Source organism: Mobula birostris, chromosome 7 (genome assembly GCF_030028105.1).
Source record: "Mobula birostris isolate sMobBir1 chromosome 7, sMobBir1.hap1, whole genome shotgun sequence".
In the NCBI taxonomy this organism is placed as follows: Eukaryota; Metazoa; Chordata; class Chondrichthyes; order Myliobatiformes; family Myliobatidae; genus Mobula; species Mobula birostris.
This window is the reverse complement of record NC_092376.1, coordinates 42,184,430-42,204,963: the sequence shown is the minus strand read 5'-3', so window position 1 is coordinate 42,204,963 and position 20,534 is coordinate 42,184,430. Positions and strand designations below refer to the sequence as shown.

General features: G+C 38.8%; 1 protein-coding gene across 2 annotated transcripts in view; it reads right to left on the bottom strand.

Moving 5' to 3' along the window:
• Positions 1–8,131: 8,131 nt before the first annotated feature.
• Positions 8,132–20,534, bottom strand: part of usp12a (ubiquitin specific peptidase 12a) — a 73,303-nt gene continuing 60,900 nt past the window's right edge. For both annotated transcript variants that reach the window (XM_072262987.1, XM_072262988.1), the window contains 2 exons: positions 14,670–14,748; positions 8,132–11,588 (listed from right to left, as the gene is read on the bottom strand). In XM_072262987.1, the coding sequence (XP_072119088.1) occupies positions 11,487–11,588; positions 14,670–14,748 (181 nt within the window). In that variant the 3' untranslated portion in view covers positions 8,132–11,486. The remainder of the gene's footprint in view (positions 11,589–14,669; positions 14,749–20,534) is intronic.

Here is a 20,534-nt window from a genome sequence, read left to right as displayed (position 1 = left end):
CCCCCATTTTAATTTTAAGACAATTGACCACCATCCTCAAGAGCACACAGCTACCGATCACTCAGCCTTTAGAAGTATTAGGTTATGTTGCCACTACTGGTACTCAAAGGGAATATGGGTTAACAACAGGAAATCTGCAGATGCTGGAAATTCAAGCAACACACATAAAAGTTGCTGGTGAACACAGCAGGCCAGGCAGCACCTCTAGGAAGAGGTGCAGTCGACGTTTCAGGACGAGACCCTTCGTCAGGACTAGCCTCAGGTCTCGCCCTGAAACGTCGACTGCACCTCTTCCTAGGGAATATGGGTTCATTGTTTGCATCGGGCTGCATTTTTGCTGTTTCCATAAGCGTAACTGTTTTGTTGCAAGCTCAGCACCCAGCACGAATGGAAACTGTGGAAGGAGCCAGCTGAATTCGAACTCGGGACCATTCGCCTCAAAGTCTGGGGCTGATCCCACTACACCACCGGCCAGCTTTCATTGTTTTGTAGTCATATTCAACATTTGTGTCTTCCTTCAATGACATCAGACTATTCACTTCTGTATTCTTTTGTCTCTCAGATTTCCATTTTTGATCTGATAGAGACAAAGACACTGAAAGCTAATGTCTCCGTAATGTCACACAAAAACAAAAGGCTACTTCTAAATAGAGTCAGAGTAGGGAAAATGGTAAAAATATACAACTTAGTGAAGATTTGAAAACCTAACAGGAGATTTGGCCAAATTATAGCTAACAAGAGGGAAGCTGAGAGCCAGGGAAATACTTTGTACTTAGTAAACCTGATGATTAGGAAAATTTCAGAAAAGGTAAGTCCAACACATTGTTAAGAAAAAGGAATAAATTACTGATAGTAAGGTCTGCTCACTAGCAACTGTTGAACATCAGAAAACCGGCAGCTTTCAATACTATTTCCACATCACCTTCTCAGCTTTTGCAAATGGACGTGTTCTTGTCAAGCAGGAAATTGTAGAGTTTTCTTTTTTTATATAATTAAGTATCTTTTGCAACCAAAGACATTGACCACAAACACCAGTGTTAAATCATGCGCTTCTCACTAATGATTGTTCTACAAATGCCAGGAAAGAAAAGGTAATTTTTTACATGAATAGGTTTATGTCAATCCGATAGCACCTCAGCAATGCCTAATATCCCAGCTGCATATATTGATCACAGTTGCACAATTCTGGCAGGTTGTTGATAAAATGTTGTCTTATAAATAAAACTACAGCAATTGAACCTGAAAATTGAACATTAAACAATACAGCACAGTATGGGCCATTCAGCCCATGATGTTGTGCAGACCTATATCTTTCTTTTTCCAATATTTTTATTAACTTATATATAAGAATACAGAGTACAGGAAAAAAATGTCAATACATTAGACTAAATCGCATATAAAGACTCCTTACCCTATATTCATACAAGTCAATTAGTTCATAACATTGAAAAATAATAATTTTATTATATAAAAAAAATCTAACCCACTACCAAGACCGAAGCTGATTAGTGGAAAAAAGATTGTTAGTCATCATTGGTGCTGTAACAGCAAATCAAAGGTTTTGAAAATAATTCAGAAAAGGTTCCCACAATGTTTGAAAGTCTTGATTAGATTCAAAGATTGAACGTCAAATCTTCTCTAATTTTAAACATGACATCACATCACGTAACCATTGGGCGTGAATAGGAGGGGCCACGTCTTTCCATTTAAGTAAAAGCATCCTTCTGGCCATAAGAGACATAAAAGCCAAAATGTGCAAATCAGATGGCTCCAGAATAATATCCTTTCCTCCAACAACACCAAATAAAGTAGTCAAAGGATTAGGCTTGAAATTTACTTTAAAAAGTATTGAAAAGGTTTGAAATACTTCTTTCCAATATTTTCCAAGACTCGAACATGTCCAAAACATATGAATGAGTGAAGCTTCTCCATTATTACATTTATCACAATACGGAGATATATCTAAATAAAAACGAGACAATTTACCCTTAGTCATATGGGCCCTATGGACCACTTTAAATTGAAGGAGAGAGTGATGGGCACATAACGATGAAGTGTTGACCAATTAAAAATTTTGATTCCAAGTTTCCTCAGAAATTGAAGTCTGTAAATCTTGTTCCCAAAGATCTTTAATTTTATCTAAAGGAACACTTCTCATTCCCAACAGCATATTATAAATATTAGATATAGATCCATTATAAAAAGGTTTCAGATTAAAGATTACACCTAGTAGATTCTTATCAGGACTTTTAGGAAATGTACTTATTTGAGACTGTGAAAAATCTCTTATTTGTAGATATCGAAAAAAATGCATTTTGGGCAAACTATATTTAGTTGACAATTGTTCAAATGAAAAAAGACTTCCCTCTACAAACAAGTCCTGAAAGCATTTAATACCTAATCTATCCCATTCTTTAAGAGCCACATCAATCATAGAGGGTTTAAAAATAATTACGTTTGTAGAAAAAAATGGGACTCGAAAGAGAAAATCTCAGTAAGCCAAAATACTTTTGGAATTGTATCCAAATCCTCATAGTGTGACTAACTACCAGATTATCAGTTAATTTACTCAAAGACAAAGGAAGTGAGGATCCATACAATCCTCCTACATAACCTTATTAGGGATAGGCATAGGTTTCTGAGGGGGTGTCATGCCTCACGTGCCTATCAGATTATAAAGTTTTTCGAGGAGGTGACAGAATAAATTGAAGGTAGACTAGTGGAGGTGGTGTGCATGGACCTTCCCTCCTACACAGCCCATAACCCTCCAAAATTTCCTACATCCAAGTCCCTATCTTAGAGTTGCTTAAATCCTGCTTTTAATCATTACTCCACCTTTATGTTTGATCCTCCAAGGTGTATCAGATGACACTTTTTCCGGATTGAACTCTGTCTGCCACTTCTCCATCCAGCTCTTCATTCTGCTGTAACACCTAGGACAACCTTCCACAACACCACCAAACCTCATGTCATCTGCAAACTTACTAACCCACTCTTCCACTTCATCATCCAAGTTATTTATAAAAATCTCAAGAGTAGGGGTCCCAGAACAGGATTCCTGCAGAACATCACTAGTCAAGGAACTCCAGACAGAATATGCTGAATCGACCACCACTATTTGCCTTCTGTGGGCAAGCCAATTCTGAATCAATGTAGCCAGGATCCCATGCTTCATGCCTTTCTGGATGGGTTTACCATCTTATCAAATCCTTTACTAAAGTCCATGCACACCACCTCCACTAGTCTACCTTCAATTTATTCTGTCACCTCCTCAAAAAACTTTATAATCTGATAGACAGGCACGTGAGGCATGACACCCCCTCAGAAATCTATGCCTATCCCTAATAAGGTTATGCTTCCCCACAAGCTCATAAATCCTGTCCTTAACAATCCTCTCCATTAGCTGCCCATCTCTTAAGACTTACTGGTCCATAATTACTAGGATTATCCCCATTACCTTTCTTGAACACTAGAACAACATTTGCCGCCTCTGATCCTCTGATATTATCATCTTCAATCTCTTCCCTTTCGAACAATGGTAACCTGGAGTATATCCCGTCTCGTCACAGAAACTTATTTATCTAAATGTTTTTCAGAGATCCAAGACTGCTTTTCTTAACCTCAACATGCTCCAACACTTTTCCCTGTTCTGTGCTGACCTCACGTTGGCTAAGTTCCCTCTCACTGGTGAACACTGGAGCAAAGAATTCATTAAGGACCTCCCCTATCTCGTCCAACTCCATGCATTTCCTCTACAATTCCTGATTGGTCCTACTCTCACTCTGGCAATCCTCTTTTTCTTCACATACTCATGTGGAACACCTTGGGGTTTTCTTAATCCTACTCACCAAGGCCTTCTCATGCCACTTTCTAGCTCTCCTAAGTTCTTTCCTGAGGTCCTTCCTGACTACCTTATAATTCTCAAGACTCCTGTCTGAATTTTGCTTCCTAAATCTTAAGTATGCTTCTTTCTTCCTCTCGACTAAATAAATGTTCTACATTTCTTATAAACTATGGTTCCCTCACCCTGCTACCCTTTCTTGTCTCAGCAGGACAAACCTGTCCAGAACTCAATACAAGGGCTCCCTAACAACCTCCACATTTCTGTGGTACCTTTCCCTGAGATTTGTTCCCAAATTACATGCCCACATTCCTGCCTAAAACCACTGTAATTAGCCCTTCCCAATTAAAGACTTTCCCATATTGTCTGTTCCTATCCTTGTCCACGGCTATGTTAAAGGATGGGGAGTTATAATCACCATCTCTGAAATGTGTGGTTGGGGGTGTGGGGGTGGAGGGAAAGATTTGCTTGGTGGTAGGATCCCACTGCAGATGGCAGAAGTTGCAGTGAAGCCAATCCCCCCATTTCTTTTACATCCCTTCCTGTCTCTATTGAAACATCTAAACCCTGGAAAATGTTGCTACTGGTGCCTGGCAGCCCCTCCTGCCAATGGTCAATGCTGCCCTTTTTCTTGGGGTGAAAGCCCATTGATTTGTGGGGCTGCACTCTCCCATCTTTTCATTCTTTAAAAGTTCTTACCATAGTGTGGTTGTGTGAGAAGTTCCTATTTTGTGTTGTCCAATTGAATGGCACCAAATTGGGAACTATGGTGGAAACAATCCTTACACTTCAAAGAGAAAGAGTAATTTCAGTCAGTGACAAAGAAGTAATGTTGAAACACTGAGCAGCTGAGTTCAATATTATACATACCTAAAAGATACGATGTACAAATTAACATATTTAAAAATAAATTTGGTCCTTCCAAAGAAATAGGGTCAAGGATTTTACAAAATCAGTCATCACTGAAGCACAACTTCAAATAAAGATATGCTGTATGTTACATATGAAAGTAAATACACTTATTGATATTGGAGGGTCAAATGAAATGGGAACAGAAATTGTTAACTTAATGATTGTAAAATTGAATCATTTTCATGGAAAGTGCTAACTTTCAGCTTTATTGCAAAATTGACATTCTGGTAAAACTATCAAAACCTCCAAATTTGTGAGACAAAAAGACTGCTTGTCATTATCTACCCTTGTCAGATTTATCATAACATGTGAGGAGCTTCCTGGAATATAGCTCTTAAAACAACTTCTCAGGATCAACTCAGAGCAGCTTTACAAATAGTTAATGAAACTGAATCCCTATAGAAATCAGCACCTTTGAGAGAACAATATTGTAACTTCACAATATGGTTGCCATAAATGGATTATTTAGGCAAAGCTTCCGTCAGATTTGTAACACTAACTTGAACAGTTAATGCTAACTTTTAAATGTTAACAGTTAACTTTAATGGTTTAAAGAATAGGAACTACTAGCTTGTCTCTAAGTGCAGTATTCAAATCAAATAATTTGAAAATCGTTAAAGCTCCAAATCTTTGTACGGCATATTAGAAATTCCTCTTGGGTCAGGTTAAATGACTCATTATAAAACTAAGTTATTAGAAAAATTTTGTGGCCCAAACTCAGATCTATTTGATTCTAATGACCTAGCACACCGAAGCAACTTAATTAATTCTAACTGACTGATCCAGTTTGTTAAATAATTGAAAGGCCCTAAAATCCAAATATGCCAAGATAATTCAAACAAAGTGAATCATTTATCTTGCCTCTTGCCAAGAATTGTGAAATACCAATACTGAGGTCCTTTTGAAACAGCAACTGTCAACTTACATCACAAGTAATTTAACAAGCTTCTATTATTTGTAGCTAGCAAAAAAAAAAATTGTTTTAAGAGAAAGCACTGAGACGATGGAAGAAGTCATATCTAGTCAATGAATGTCCACGTCAGATTTATCCCGTCAGATCTGTGCCAGACTCAGCATACATTTTGTTTGATCGTATGGATTATACCAAGCATAAGTATTCAAATTTACAGCTTGAGAGTAAAAATACTTGTGAGCAGGCAAGTTGGTGCAAAGCTTTTCATTCTACCCAATAAAGCATAGTAAATGGCTATTTAATTCAATTTTTCCAAGTGCATTATTCTCAAATTACAGTATATTATATACTTTATCTAATGGTCACTATACTGGAATATAAACTACAGGAAGGCCAGCGTTGATATTCTGACTGGCTCTGTGTTGTTAAGATTAACCCATGATTTGTTGAAAGCATTGACAATTTTCCATGTTAATTTCTAATGTTTACATTTATAATGATATCTGCCAACATAACTTGATATACTTTAATGATCATTCTGTTACCAAAGCATTCAAGTTTATGCACTGCAACACCACCATTGGCAATAGTGTTGAAGTATAGTACAAATTTAGATAAATAGTTCCATTAAAAAACATGGAGACACAATGGAATCAGATACAAAAATTGACATTACTATTACTTCAAAATGGGGACAAACTCACACTGTGCATTCACGTCAAATTAGGCCTTGTTGCATTAGGTAATATGTGAGAACAACGATGGGCATTAGATACAATAGCTTGTTACATTTGTGTTTAATGCACTGTCAGAAACATCATATTAAAACTGTCATTACATGTCAAAGCATTCTGAGCCAAGACCTTTCATTGGGACTGGAAAGGAAGGGGCAAAAGTCAGAATACGATGCGGGGGGGGGGGAAGGAGTACACGCAGGCAGGTGATTGGTGAAACCAGATGAGGGGGATGAAGTAAGAATTTGGGAGGTGGTAGGTGGAAGTAGTAAAGGGCTGAAGAAGGAATCTGATAGGATGGTGGACCATGGAAGAAAGGAAAAGGAGGGCCTCCAGAGGGAAGTGATAGGCAGTTGAGGAGAAGGGGTGAGAAGAAGAAATGACGAGGAATAGAAAAGGAGAGAAGGAAGAAGGAGGAGGAATCACTGGAAGTTAGAGAAATTGATGTTCATGCCGTCAGGTTGGAGGCTACCTAGTCAGAATTTGAGGGGTTGCTCTTCCAACCTGAGTGAGGCTGCACTGGGAACACTGAATAAAATAGATGACACTGACAGACTTGCAGGTGGTGTTGCCTCAACTAGAAAAATAGTTTGGGGCCCTCCCTGTATGATGGTGAGGGAGGTGATGTAGGCTATGAGCATGTGTATGCCGTATAGACAATAGGTGCAGGAGTAGGCCATTCTGCCCTTCGAGCCAGCACCGCCATTCACTGTGATCATGGCTGATCATCCGTAATCAGTATCCAGTTCCTGCCTTATCCCCATTACCTTTGATTCCACTATCTTTTAAGAGCTCTATCCACCTCTTTCTTGAAAGCATCCAGAGATTTGGCCTCCACTGCCTTCTGGGGCAGAGCATTCCACATGTCCACCACTCTCTGGGTGAAAAAGTTTTTCCTCAACTCCATTCTAAATGGCCTACCCCTTATTCTAAAACTGTGGCCTCTGGTTCTGGACTCACCCATCAATGGGAACATGCTTCCTGCCTCCAGCATGTCCAATCCCTTAATAATCTTATATGTCTCTATCAGATTCCCTCTCATCCTTCTAAATTCCAGTGTATACAAGCCCAGTCGCTCCAATCTTTCAATATATGACAGTCCTGCCATCCCGGAAATTAAACTTGTGAACCTACGCTGCAATCCCTCAATAGCAAGAATGTCCTTCCTCAAATTTGGAGACCAAAACTGCACACAATACTCCAAGTATGGTCTCACCAGGGCCCTGTACAGCTGCAGAAGGACTTCTTTGCTCCTATAACTCAATTCCCCTTGTTATGAAGACCAGCATGCCATTAGCTTTCTTCACTGCCTGCTGTACCTGCATGCTTGCTTTCAATGACTGTATACTTTCACAACCAATACCATGTCAGGTGCTTTACCCTCACTGATTGTTGAATCATAAGGATCTTTCAAGTGCACAGTCCTATTAGTCTCAACAAGTCATTCAAAAGTCCTGACGAAGGGTCTCGGCCCAAAACGTCAACTGTACCTCTTCCTATAGATGCTGCCTGGCCTGCTGTGTTCACCAGCATTTTTTGTGTGTTTAATTCTCTTTGATAACCACTGTAAATATTATAGTTTTGAGCCTTACTTGTACAGGGCCTAATGTATTTTCTGATGAAATAAAATGTAATTGGACATGACAATTAATTTGATGCATCTGTGCAATTACCAAAGATAATATAAAATTCAAGCTGTCCTTAGACTTGTAAATTATATTTTTTTTATTTAAGACAAAAACATAATTAAACAGTCTGTCTCAAGTAACCCCTTAAATACACCTAAAAATCAGTATCAAAAGTGCAACAATTTATAATTTAGAGTAATTTTTCAATATATACATACAATATTATGCTATCAAAGAACATACATTTTTCTGTAGAAATTTTTTTCTTTTTTTTTATGCAATATACAAAATATTCAGCTGTGCCCCGAAGAACTTCATGACTTAAAGACACAAATCAGTTCCATTATTCACCGGTTACATTTCCCTATCACCCTGATTTCTGATGGCTAATATGCAATGTTGTAGTACTTTACCAAACTATGCACCATCTGACTGCAATACAATAGCCAAATTAGTTCAAAGTCACTAAAATCTACATCCAAAACATTTTGTTTCACAAAACCCGAGCAAACACAGGAACAAATGCATAATGCTGCAATATTCTAAAGATATCTCATTCTACCAATGATTTTGTTTTTCTTTTATTTAATTGAAGCATTCCTTTATTTTAAAAACAAGAGAGTGACTATTAAGTGTACAATCCTACCAAAGTTAAAAGTGGGGAGGCAGAGAGGAGGAAGCAAAATGCATTCAATAGAATGTCATGGCTTCTCTATTCCTGAATCCCAAAAATGTGTTTTAATGCAGGGATAAAAGGAAATTGAAGTACTGTTAAGTCCAACAGACTTAAACGAAAAATAACATTTTTAAAGAAAAAAGCTAATTGAGACTTCAGCTACTACTTTATCTACTTAGAAGCCAATCAGTCTGAACAGGCCCTGTCCCCAACTTAACATCTTGCCACAATAACATGATACCATACCTTTCTGAAGAAACCTAAACAAAAATGCTAAGGGCTAAATGGCATCAATCGTAAAGACCACAGCATTTCCTGAGGCAACAAGCATTATTCTAACAGCTAGATGTTCTCTGATGAATTAAAGTTTTTTTAGCAGCAGATAGACATTCTTCATTGGATTTCAAAGTATCAATATGAAATACTGTACAAGAGAAAGGTGGTAAAGTCCTCCACCTAGATTATTCAAAACAGTGATTCTGGTCTTAAACCCTAGGTTAATGTTTTTGCAGGCCACTTTAAAATACATTTTAGGGTGCGTATAGTATGCTCTCATATCAATCATAAATGCTTGGATCCTGTTAAATTAAAGGGTAACAAATCTATCTTCAAATTATAGGCATGCTTCGGACATCTAATCAGACAGCATCAAACCTTGATTCAGAAACATGGGCTGGTGTGCATCATTAAGAGTAGCCAGGCAGCGATTTACCAGGGGTGATTGATAAGTTCATGGCCGAAGGTAGAAGGAGTCAATTTTAGAAAACCTAGCACATTTATTTTTCAACATAGTTCCCTCCTACATTTACACACTTAGTCCAGCAGATGAGTTACATGCACATGCAGTTCAATGCTTTGAGTGATTATGCAGGAAGTCTGAAGTTAATAACTCATCTCCTTCTACCTCAGGCCACGAACTTATCAATCACCCCTGCTGTGGACACTTTCTGGAGGTCCAAGATCTGCATGCTCCACAACCGCTGAACTAAGTATGTAAATGTAGGAGGGGACTATGTTGAAAAATAAATGTGCTAAGTTTTCTAAAATTGACTCCTTCTACCTTAGGCCACGAACTTATCAATCACCCCTCGTACAATCAAGTTTGATTAAACTTACTCAATTTGAAACTAATAAAGGGAAGGGGATAGTTTTACAAAGAAAACCTGCCAGTCATTTATAGCAGTGGTCCCCAAGCACCGGGCCACGAGGAAACAATATGATTTGGCGATATGAAATGATATGAGTCAGCTGCACCTTTCCTCATTCCCTGTCATGCACTGTTAAACTTGAACACCCCCCCTCCCCCGGGTCGGCCGGTCTGCAAGAATATCGTCAATATTAAACCGGTCCGCGGTGCGCAAAAGGTTGGGGACCCCTGATTTATAGGAATTGTATAAACAGTGTGCATCAATTCCCATAAACAGAAATGCAAAACAGTTCCAAACCTATATATGCTGTGTAAACAGGGTCTTCAAATATTACATTCATCTGTGACTGTGAGTTCAATAAGTGCATGGGAGCACAAACCATATATTCCAGGCAAAATAGTCAGTTACTTCAATCACCACATTGAAGAACATAGAGTAGGAGAAATTTTAAGATGACAAAGAATAATTTTACAAAATAGTGAGCAAAGATTTACAGGAACTGAAATAGTAAATAGAAACCAATGAATCTTAAAATGATTAATCACATTATTTATATATTATATACAACTGAAAATAATTAGTGCTCACTCCAATATAACAGAACAGTAGGGAGATTTCATTCTACTAAGGCATTTAAAATATGATCTTATTTACTTTTTCATTATATATTGCATGGAGACAAAAACAATTGGAATTATCTTTATAACACTTCGCCACTTTACAATTTCTCTGGGATACGAAAAGCTATTAAAAAAGTATTTTAATTTGTTGACACTACAAAATTGTCTTTATGTTGTATTTACAAGGCCCTATAACTCTGCCATTGCTCTTGCCCTGTATTTAACATCTACACATATAGGATGCTTCTTGCACATTAGACAACTCAGTAATCAGCACCAGATTTTTGTTAACAAAAAGTTCAGATGTATGATTAGATGGCAAAATTTTTTAAAAATACTAAAATTTAATGCAACTTAACACCAAGACTTCCAGAATATTACATATTCAACTTGTGGAAATTGAAAAGAGACAACTGCAAGACTAGATGTTGGTCAAGTATTTTGTTTTGTAAGAAAGAGATTCAGAAGCCTTACAAAAATCCACAATATCATGTTAGTCTTTGGTGACAATTTTTGCGCAAACTCATTATGATCAACTGTCATCATTTTTGGTCAATTTTTAAAAAAAAAATAATTTCAGTAGTTCCAAAATTTGAGGATGTAAAAATTGCCTAACGTAAAATGCCAACTGGATGAAACCAGGGAAGATTAATCAGGTCAAATATCAGTTCACTTTGGTTTCATTCATATGCATTTAGCATGCATCACCTTCAATTATGTCAGACTTGAGCTCTGGAACCAACATGTTAGCACCAGCTCAGTGGCCCACTCACACAAGCAACATTGCTGCTACTCATTGCAATGTGCAAATTTTTACATGAGTAAAACTGCTTTCATCACAAAGGATATTTTTGATTTGCCATTAAAATCAGTATGACTCTAGTGTAACTGAAACTCCATAAGCAAGATGCAATGTTCTTCCATCTTATGCTTCTTCTGAATGATCCCAGTGCCTTGATCTGCAAGGGTCAGCATTTGGAAGTGAGTGAGATGGAACTGTTCTCTTGCACTCATTTAATCCCTGGACTGGTAGAAAAGGATATAACCAGATTCAGAGGTCTTTGAGATATCAGAAGTCAATCCATAGAACTCCTCGATGGCTTGTGCATCTATTTTCTGTTGGATAGATAGCAAATTATATTAATGGAGAAAGTGCAACAGAGGAGCTATGTTTAACCCTAATAGCTCAGTCTACCAAAATAGTCATAAATGATTAATCCTAAACACAGTTGGTGTAAGAATGAATCACAGAAAGGCTTTTATCTAAGGCATAGATAATCTGCATTTCTTTTTATTAAAAGTCCTCAAATTAACAACCTACTGGGGAATTTTTTAAAAAATCCACGAGAACAGGAACGGGCGACTGGCAAGCAAAACAGGACATTGGAAAGTATGCCGATTTACAAGTTTGCAAAACTGCTCAGGAAAAATTCCAACCCAACGAGTTTTCTACTAATGATATATTCAGAGATCAGCATCAACAACGAATGCGTCTTTTACCAACCTCAAAGATTAACTTCATCATTCAAGAATGCATCTCCTCAAATTTGGCTGTCCAAGAAGTTTGTCTCCATCTTATATCATGATGCATCTTATACATCATGATATCATTCCAATCTGGTCCAGACTTTAAAAGCCAGTCCCTATGCTGAGTGATACCAAGATACATTATTGCACCCCTCCACCCCACCAACATATTTCCAAATCGTTGTTACAGCAATACTTCATCCCAGTTCCAGCAAGTCAGGCACTCTGCAGGACAAATGAGAAGCTATTCAACCTACTTTGCCTCCACTTCAGAACCAAATTTTAGACATCAAGTTGCAAAACATATGCATGAATGCACACCTATGATGGAACTTCAAGTCATTATTAATTCATTCACTGAAGCATTCAAGCAAATGACTCTTGTATCCACAAAACAAAGCACCTCTACCTATCTGCCAATACTGTACGAGACTGGCAAGGCCCTGGGAAAGCATGGAGCACTTCCTATATCTCACAAGTCATCTGCAGTGAAGACAGATAAATAAAACTCATTATTGCCTGCAACCTGTCTTTGAAAGAGTGTTTCGTACACCAAAACACCAAACCCTACAATAAGCTCAGTCTATGTGGCAGAAAGGAAACCTGCATTTCTGTACACTTCCAAGTCAGTGACTACCTATAGAAAGTATCTCAAAGCTCACTAAACCAACACTGTCTTCATAAAGTCTTCCAAATCTACTAGCAGGACAAGTAAACCAATGCCAGAATTATTTGCCAGGCCAAAATCAGCAGAGGTCTCAATAACACTTTAAGCTACAATGGAAAGACCATATCATTCACAAGCCAGCACCATTCTCCCTATTCAGAAGATGCTCTCAAAGAATCTTTGGCGAAACTACTAGATCCCCACTAAACCATGCAAATCTATAGCCCACAACCATTAATAACAGAACAGCAAACTTTCAAAACAAGACTAAAAATATTACGCAATACAAGAACTATTACTGTCCATAGGATCTCCATTTCAATATCAGAAATATGATATTTGCATATTAATTACTCCTTACAAATTAAAAGCATATTAATGTATTGCAATAAAAATCACTACAGTAACACTCTTCTACTAGTTCCTATTTGGCCTTGCTATTCTGTGTTATTAAATTGTTGCTCCCACATGACAGCGTGCAGCTCAAGTGTGCATTCTGCAGTGACGTTTCTCCAAAAGGTTAAAAAAAACTTAAAAACAGAATTTTAAAAGATATCAAAACACAGATGTTTAAATTTTAAAACAATGAAGCATATCCCTATATAAATGTCATGCTAGATATCTCGTGTACTTTTCTTCAGAATAAACAAAATATTATTACCTACGCATGTAAGGGGTGACTTCCAATTGCACTACGTGAATTACTACCAGAAATGCGAAATAATAACAAGATGTTTACTGCTTCATCTTTAACTTTCAGGTTTAGAACTATACTTTGAATATTTGCCAGACCACTTTGAAACAAAACTTTTTCCAAAGCTGCAGGGCCACGTGGATTGGAGCTGTACAGAGGGAACCATTCTGCACACCATAACTGCGCCAACTCTGAAAGAGCTAAAAGCTGGACCCTTGGCATTTCTCAAATGAAATTGGAGCTGGGAGTTGCCGGCGGAGTGGGGGGAGTGGGGAGAGGTGGCCAGACCAGGAGAGGGGAGGGGGAGGGGGAGGGGGAGGAGGCCAAGTCAGCAGTGGGAAGGGGGGAGCAGGGAGGGACTAAACCAGCAGAGGGAAGCAAAGGGAGGGGAGTGGTGGCCAGCAGAGGGAAGTGAAATGAGGGGAGGGGGAGTGGCCAGGAGAGGAAAAGTCAGGGGTGGAGGGGGAGGGGGAGGTTGGCTGGCCAGAAGAGGTAACAGGTGGGGGGTTGGCTGGCCAGGAGAGGAAATGGGGTGTTGCTGGGTGTTGTGGGGAAACAGGTGAGGGGGAGGCAGAAGAAATGCTCATCTGTACACCACTGTTGTAACATGTGATTATTTGAGTTATTGTCACCTTTATCTTTATGGATCTGTTGATCAACTGGTGGATAGTCTGTACTTGTATTTACAAATTCTGGTAGCATGATAATACACCACTATGATACTTCAGAATTTCCTCTGCTATTCATAACCAAGCCCCTGAACAGTTCTTAAGCAGTTCCTAAGAATTTTTATGCTCTAGTTTAGACGTTTGCCTCAACATGCTATGACAGGTATGTATTCTGTTGCTCTCATAAGAATAACAATCGTTGAATATAAATTACTTCAACATAAAATAGGGATAGCTTTTATGACCCCAAAGTTCTGTTTCTTAAACTATTAAGAAGTCTCTTTTTATTCTGCATGCATCGTTTAAATCATTTTTGACAGGGCACATGCATTCTGCATGTTAGACTATTTTTTTCTTTACCTCATTTTCCCCTTGCTCAGGTTTCTTTGAAAAAAATATAGAAATTGATACTTTATAATTTAACGAAAGTACTGTTTCTGATCCTGAATGCAATAGTTAATTAGCATTAAGTGTCTGCAAATCCTGATACAAAACAGTTTTAATCCAAATTTCAACTACATAGCAAAAGTAATGTTTGGAATAACTTTAATATTTGTGAAACTCATTGTTCAGAACTGGATTAATAATAGTTTCAGAAAACAAACTTCAATCATATTCAGTAATAACTGCAATAAACATACCTCTACAATATCATCATCGAACAGCAACCAGAAATCATGGCTCTTCACTATTGCAATGTAGTGTCCTCTGTTAGGACCACTGATCAAAAGAAATAATTGACATTATTAGTGGGGAAAAATGCACTTCAAAATTCTCATAACTTCACATAAATTAGCTAACAATTATTAAAATTTGCAGCAAAACCACATCAAGTGATAATGAAATTGCCTTTAAATGTTAATCGGTCCAATTTATCTCCAATTCCATTCACATTTTGAAAATCTGGCAGGTTACCTCATGAACTACAGTCAAAACACAGTTAACAGAGGCATTCAAAGATGAAAATGTTCTCTACAGATGCAAACAAAGTTTTAAGAATAATTTAATTCACTCAACACAAGAGCAACATCCATCTGAGAGCACTGTGGAGCCATGGGACATCACCAACACAGCTCTGTTAAAAGTGTGCCCAAGAAACTAATTACACTTCTAACCAGATGTTTCTAGTCGGTTCAGCATAGCTGCAAGATTCTGGAAACTTTTTTTGAAATGCCTGAATCACAGTCAAAAGAAATCCAGTAGAGCTAATTGCCACATCAACGTAAAAGAGCTGTATTCCAGAGGCAAAGTAAGCGTGTCTGTTCTTCACATCAAGGCAGTACCAGTAAAAGTGAAATTAAGGGGAACATTTTCCACAGGTCATAACCACTGCAAAGAAAGATGCACTTGTAGAATTTCTTCATTGCAGCATTCTAAGCACAGCCACCTTCAGATGCTTCATCGGTTGTCTGCACTCTAAGAGCAGGTTAGATGTTGGAATATTCATTGGTGATTACAAATTGTTCAATTCCATTCACAGTTCTTCAGTTTAATGTTAGTGCTTGCTTGTATGTAGAGAGATTTATCACGGTGGCACGGCTGAAAACTGTGATAGTTAATATTTTCTACCACACTGCCTTCTTCAATGCCAGAGTCAAACTACCTACTCATGACATTCAATGGTATTACCATTGTTGACTCCATTATCAATATCACCACTGACCAGAAATTCAACTGGATCAATCACATGAGTATTACTATACAGATTTAGTATTCTGCAGCAAAAACAACTCAGATTATAATTTCACCATCTACAAGGCACAAGGCGGAAGCATGATTGAATACTCTCCACGGCATGCATGAATGCAGCTATATCCGCATTCAAGGAGATAAACACCATTCCAGACTACCTGTGAATTCAGTATGGTATTTACAAAATTTAACAGACCATTACTGACAACTTTCCTCAAAATCAACCCTTCCATGTAGTAAATGTCAACAGCAGGCATATATTATCTGTAATTCCCCAAGTCACGCACATCCTGATTTTGAATATACCCTGTAGTACTATTCCTTCATCTTCACTAAATCAAAATCCTGGAACAATTACTACAGGGGTTCAGTAATAAGGCTCAGCACCACCTTTGAGGGCAATTAGGGAGGAGCATAAAATTTTGGTTTTATTAGTATCCTCCACAACCCCTGAGGAATAAAAACAATTAATGGTGGTAAACAGAGATTGGATTAAAGGATAGAGATCATTAACAAAAACAGTGTTAAAGTTAAGATAAATTACTGAAGCCATTTAAACCAAAATTCAAAAGCAAATTTAAGCATTCAACATCAACTAATCACCCTCATGTATTCCTTTAGGTGCCAGTTTTTCCTGTGCTTTGGCTTTCCTCTTGACTGACACAATGCATTCTCGTGTGATTGTGAATTGGTCAGTGACTTATAATGGAGAAGGGTACAGAGGCCTTGAAAACCGACCATGAAGCAGCAAGCACCTTTTGCCTTGGCTGACTAACAAACAGTCAAGGGCACTGGTAAGACCATGAATACTAATACCCTGAAAGAATGAAGTAAATACATTCTCTACAAAGACAATGCCTAAATAGCAATATACTGGAGAGCAAGAATGCCACAACACTTATAGCCAACCTATGTGATTCAGAAACTACAGATTGATTTTATTGATTCAAGAAATGCAGATATCTCTAAGGTAAGATTTTCTCCAAGGGTTGTGCTAATGTGGTGCTAGCTGGGGCTATAGCAGAAATTGCAATAGCCCCACCATAGCACCACCAAGAAATTAACTGCAGCTGCTTTGCTTTCTCTGTATAGTTTTGAATACAGTTTGTTTCTCCAGTTGATCTAGTGAAACAGCGCCCCCAATTACCATAGCACCCACGCAGCAATAAAGTTATAAACTCTGTCAGATCCACCCTACACTGCTGCTTATTCGTTCGTTGTCAATGTCTTGCCGTTGCTGTCCTCAGATCAATTAAGCTGATCTAAGATCACTTAAGGTGGTGATGTCTCTCACTCACACGAGAGATTGATAGTATACATCCAGGCGCAGATCTGTGGTCTCGCGAGACTAACGGATGCCACACTGGCACATTGTACTTTTACAAGCCAGCGTCGACCTCACACGTGCATTATTTTGGCCGGCGTGGAAAATGGATCGATTTTTAGACAGAAAACGACCTCATCCAGAGGAATCAGTGGTGTCTCAGCCTGAGCCTGTCTTAACTGAAAGTGACATACAGAAAGAAGTAAGTGGGGATGAGGACGACAGCAGTTCACCGGAGTGTGAAGGCGAAGTAGAGGAACAAGAAATGGAGCCGGATTCGGAAGAGAACGTGGATGAAGCTGCTCCTAGTGCGAGTGGGAATACTGTTAGCAATGTTAGCTAGCAGCCTGAGGAGGGAAACTGCTGGCCAGCATTGAAAAAGTACCCTTTGCAGCAGTTTGGCAATCAGCAAAGGAGTTTTATTCGTGGCTGGTTTGACCTGTACTCCTTGCTGGAATATTCAATCACAAAAGATGCTACATTCTGCTTCGCCTGCAGGCATTTCCTGTGTGGAGGACGTGGGTTCCATTCTGAGTCTATCTTCACTGTCACCAGTTATCGCAACTGGCGGAAAGCTTTCAAATCCCTTACTCACTCTTCCTTCAGTTAGTCCTGACGAAAGGTCTCGGCCTGAAACGTCGACTGCACCTCTTCCTAGAGATGCTGCCTGGCCTGCTGCGTTCACCAGCAACTTTTATGTGTGTTGCTTGAATTTCCAGCATCTGCAGAATTCCTGTTGTCTATGTAAGTGCAGCTCATAAGTTTGCGACGGAGGCATGGGCCGAATTCAGATTGAGAAAACAAGATGGTTCAAGATTGGGAAATATGCTTGATAAAGGGCATGCAAAGATAGTCCAAGAAAATTGTGAGTACATGAGAGCAGTGGTTGAGTCTCTTCGCTATACTGCGTGCCAAGGCATTGCCCAGCAAGAACTCCAGGAGAATGATGGATCTGGCAATAGGGGAAACTTTGTTGAGTTGCTCAGTGTAATTGGGAAGTTTGATAAGACTGTAGCTAAAAAAAAAAAGGGGACAATCCTGGAAATGCAAAAAACACCCACCACGATATCCAAAATGAAATTATGGGTATTATGGCAGATATGGTCAGATGTCAAATAAGTGCAGAAATCAAGGAGGCTGGATATTTTGCCATCACGGTGGATGAAAGTAAAGACTTGAGTAAAAAGGAGCAAATATCAGTGGTGGTGCCGTCTTTGAATAACGAAACAGTGCTTGAAGAATTCTTGCACTTCACTCCAGCCGAAGGGTTGGACATAGAGTCGCTTCTTAAGAGCATTGAACAGACATTCGCCCAGTGTGTTATTGATAAGAACACCTGTATAGGTCAGTATCGGTCCTCATGCGAACGGAGTTTCTCTTGCCTCAGACAAGTCAAAAACTACTTAAGGAATAGCAGCGGCGATGCTCGGAACAGCAACTTGGCTCTGTTGGCCATAAACAGCCTGAGGACCAAGGCACTTGACTTCCAGAAAATCATTGATTCTTTCGCCACCAATCACAACAACAAATGGATTGTGCTTCTCTGAAAACATTAATGGTGAGTGCAGTTGATTTTTTAAAAATTTGGGCCAAGACTAATGCTGATTATTGTTATTATTATTTTGTGGTGGATACCCCATAGTCCTTATGTTTCCTGCAAATCCTAAAATATTACATTTACTGCTATTAAGCCTACTGGTTTTGCTTAGACTTCCAAGCGGTGATTCTGTTGATTTTTGTTTTAAATTCAGTAGGCGAATTAATTGAGGTATTGCATGGTCAGAGTACGATTTGTCCAACTCCTGGTAAAGCCTCGCATCTGTTGTTTGCCTTATTTGACTTTAATAACGGTGTATCCTTTGGCATTGCTGTCTATGTAATGCGAACAGCAGTGGGTTCGTTTTGTGTTTTTCAGTTGAAAAGCACGCATTTGACACCGATTGCGGGATTGGTGCGTGATTCACATTGTCCACTGTTGCTCGGATGCTCTGTTTGTTCTTTTTGTTTATGCTCCATGTAGCCCAGGTTGTCTTCAATGCCGTTGACACTGTAACAGTTCACTTCTATATTAGATCTATCAATTGCTGTTGCTTGTGAATCAACAGAGGCATTTATAGTAGGCACATAATGCTTGAAACTGACTTTTTAACACCTCGCGTCTGGCCTTGCAAATACATATTACCATACAGTGCATCCCTCAGCACCATCACTAAATCACTTTGCCCCTCCGTAGCACCAGCAAGAAAAAATCTCTGGTGCTGCCACTGATTTTCTACCTGCCACCCCCCCCCCCCAACACAATCCCTAATTATAGCTGACTCTATTAAGTCAATTCAGAGGACAGAAAAGAGTCAACCACATTACTTTATCATATTCTGAGACCTGAGCTATATATATATTTTTTCCCATGACTATGCATTTGGTTCGCTAATGTGTATGTTTTGCACTTTGGCCCCAGAGGAACGCTGTTTCATTCTGTTGTACTCGCGTATGGTTGAATAACAATTAAATTTGAATTTGATTTTATTTGAAACAACTTGCCTAGATTAGTTGGGAGTTAGTAGTAGAAGATTTGGCTTCCTGAACGCCATTCATGAACCCAATAGATTTTAAGCAGTTTCAGAGTCATCCTTTTGATTGCAGTTTTTTTCCCCTCCATTATTTGTAGTTTAATTCCCTGGATACAATGGCATTTGACCTTGAGTCTAGAGATCACGATCAGATCAATAGCCCTTACTTTTGACTATTAGCCCAATAACTGAGGGACTACGCTACCATGTTTTTGTGCAGCAAAGCTAGTACAGCTCTGCATGTTATTCCTGAGATTAGGTGCTCTGATTTCGTCCCACATCCCAAAGAGATGCATGGTTTGGTAGGTTAATTAGGCACTGTTAACTGCCCTTAGTGTGTAGGAGTCAAATATAATCTGGAGGTGGTGGGGTGGAACTGGGAATGTGAGAGGACCAGACAAATAAAATTCACGTAGGATTGGAATAAATAGGTGTTGGGTAGTGAGTCATATTCAACAAAGCAAACCAGTTTTCTGATGACCAGTTTTTAAAGTGTGCAAAATTGTTATATCCACTTTCCAGCTGTCCAAATGAAGTCCTCATCCAAGTTCTCTAACAGTAGAGTTCCTTGTATCTCATCCCCTCAGCTACGTTTTTCACAGCACTTATTGCCAGTGATTCACTGTATGGTTTTCCTACCTCTAACCCAACTTCATGTGCAGAAAATAACAATATTTGAGCTGGAACTTATGAGCTACATATTAAATCACAGTATGACTTCGTCTCCATTACTTAATAACCAGACTGTACTCACTAGATGCCTGAAAACAGAAAAAGCGTTATGCTGAGAGTAAGCACGGCGGTGTGAAGGGGTGAATGGAATGAGAGACATCTCCTATACCATTACTGTTTACAAATTAATTTTATTTATTTATTGAGATACAGCATGGAATAGGCCCTTCCGGCCCTTTAAGGCATGC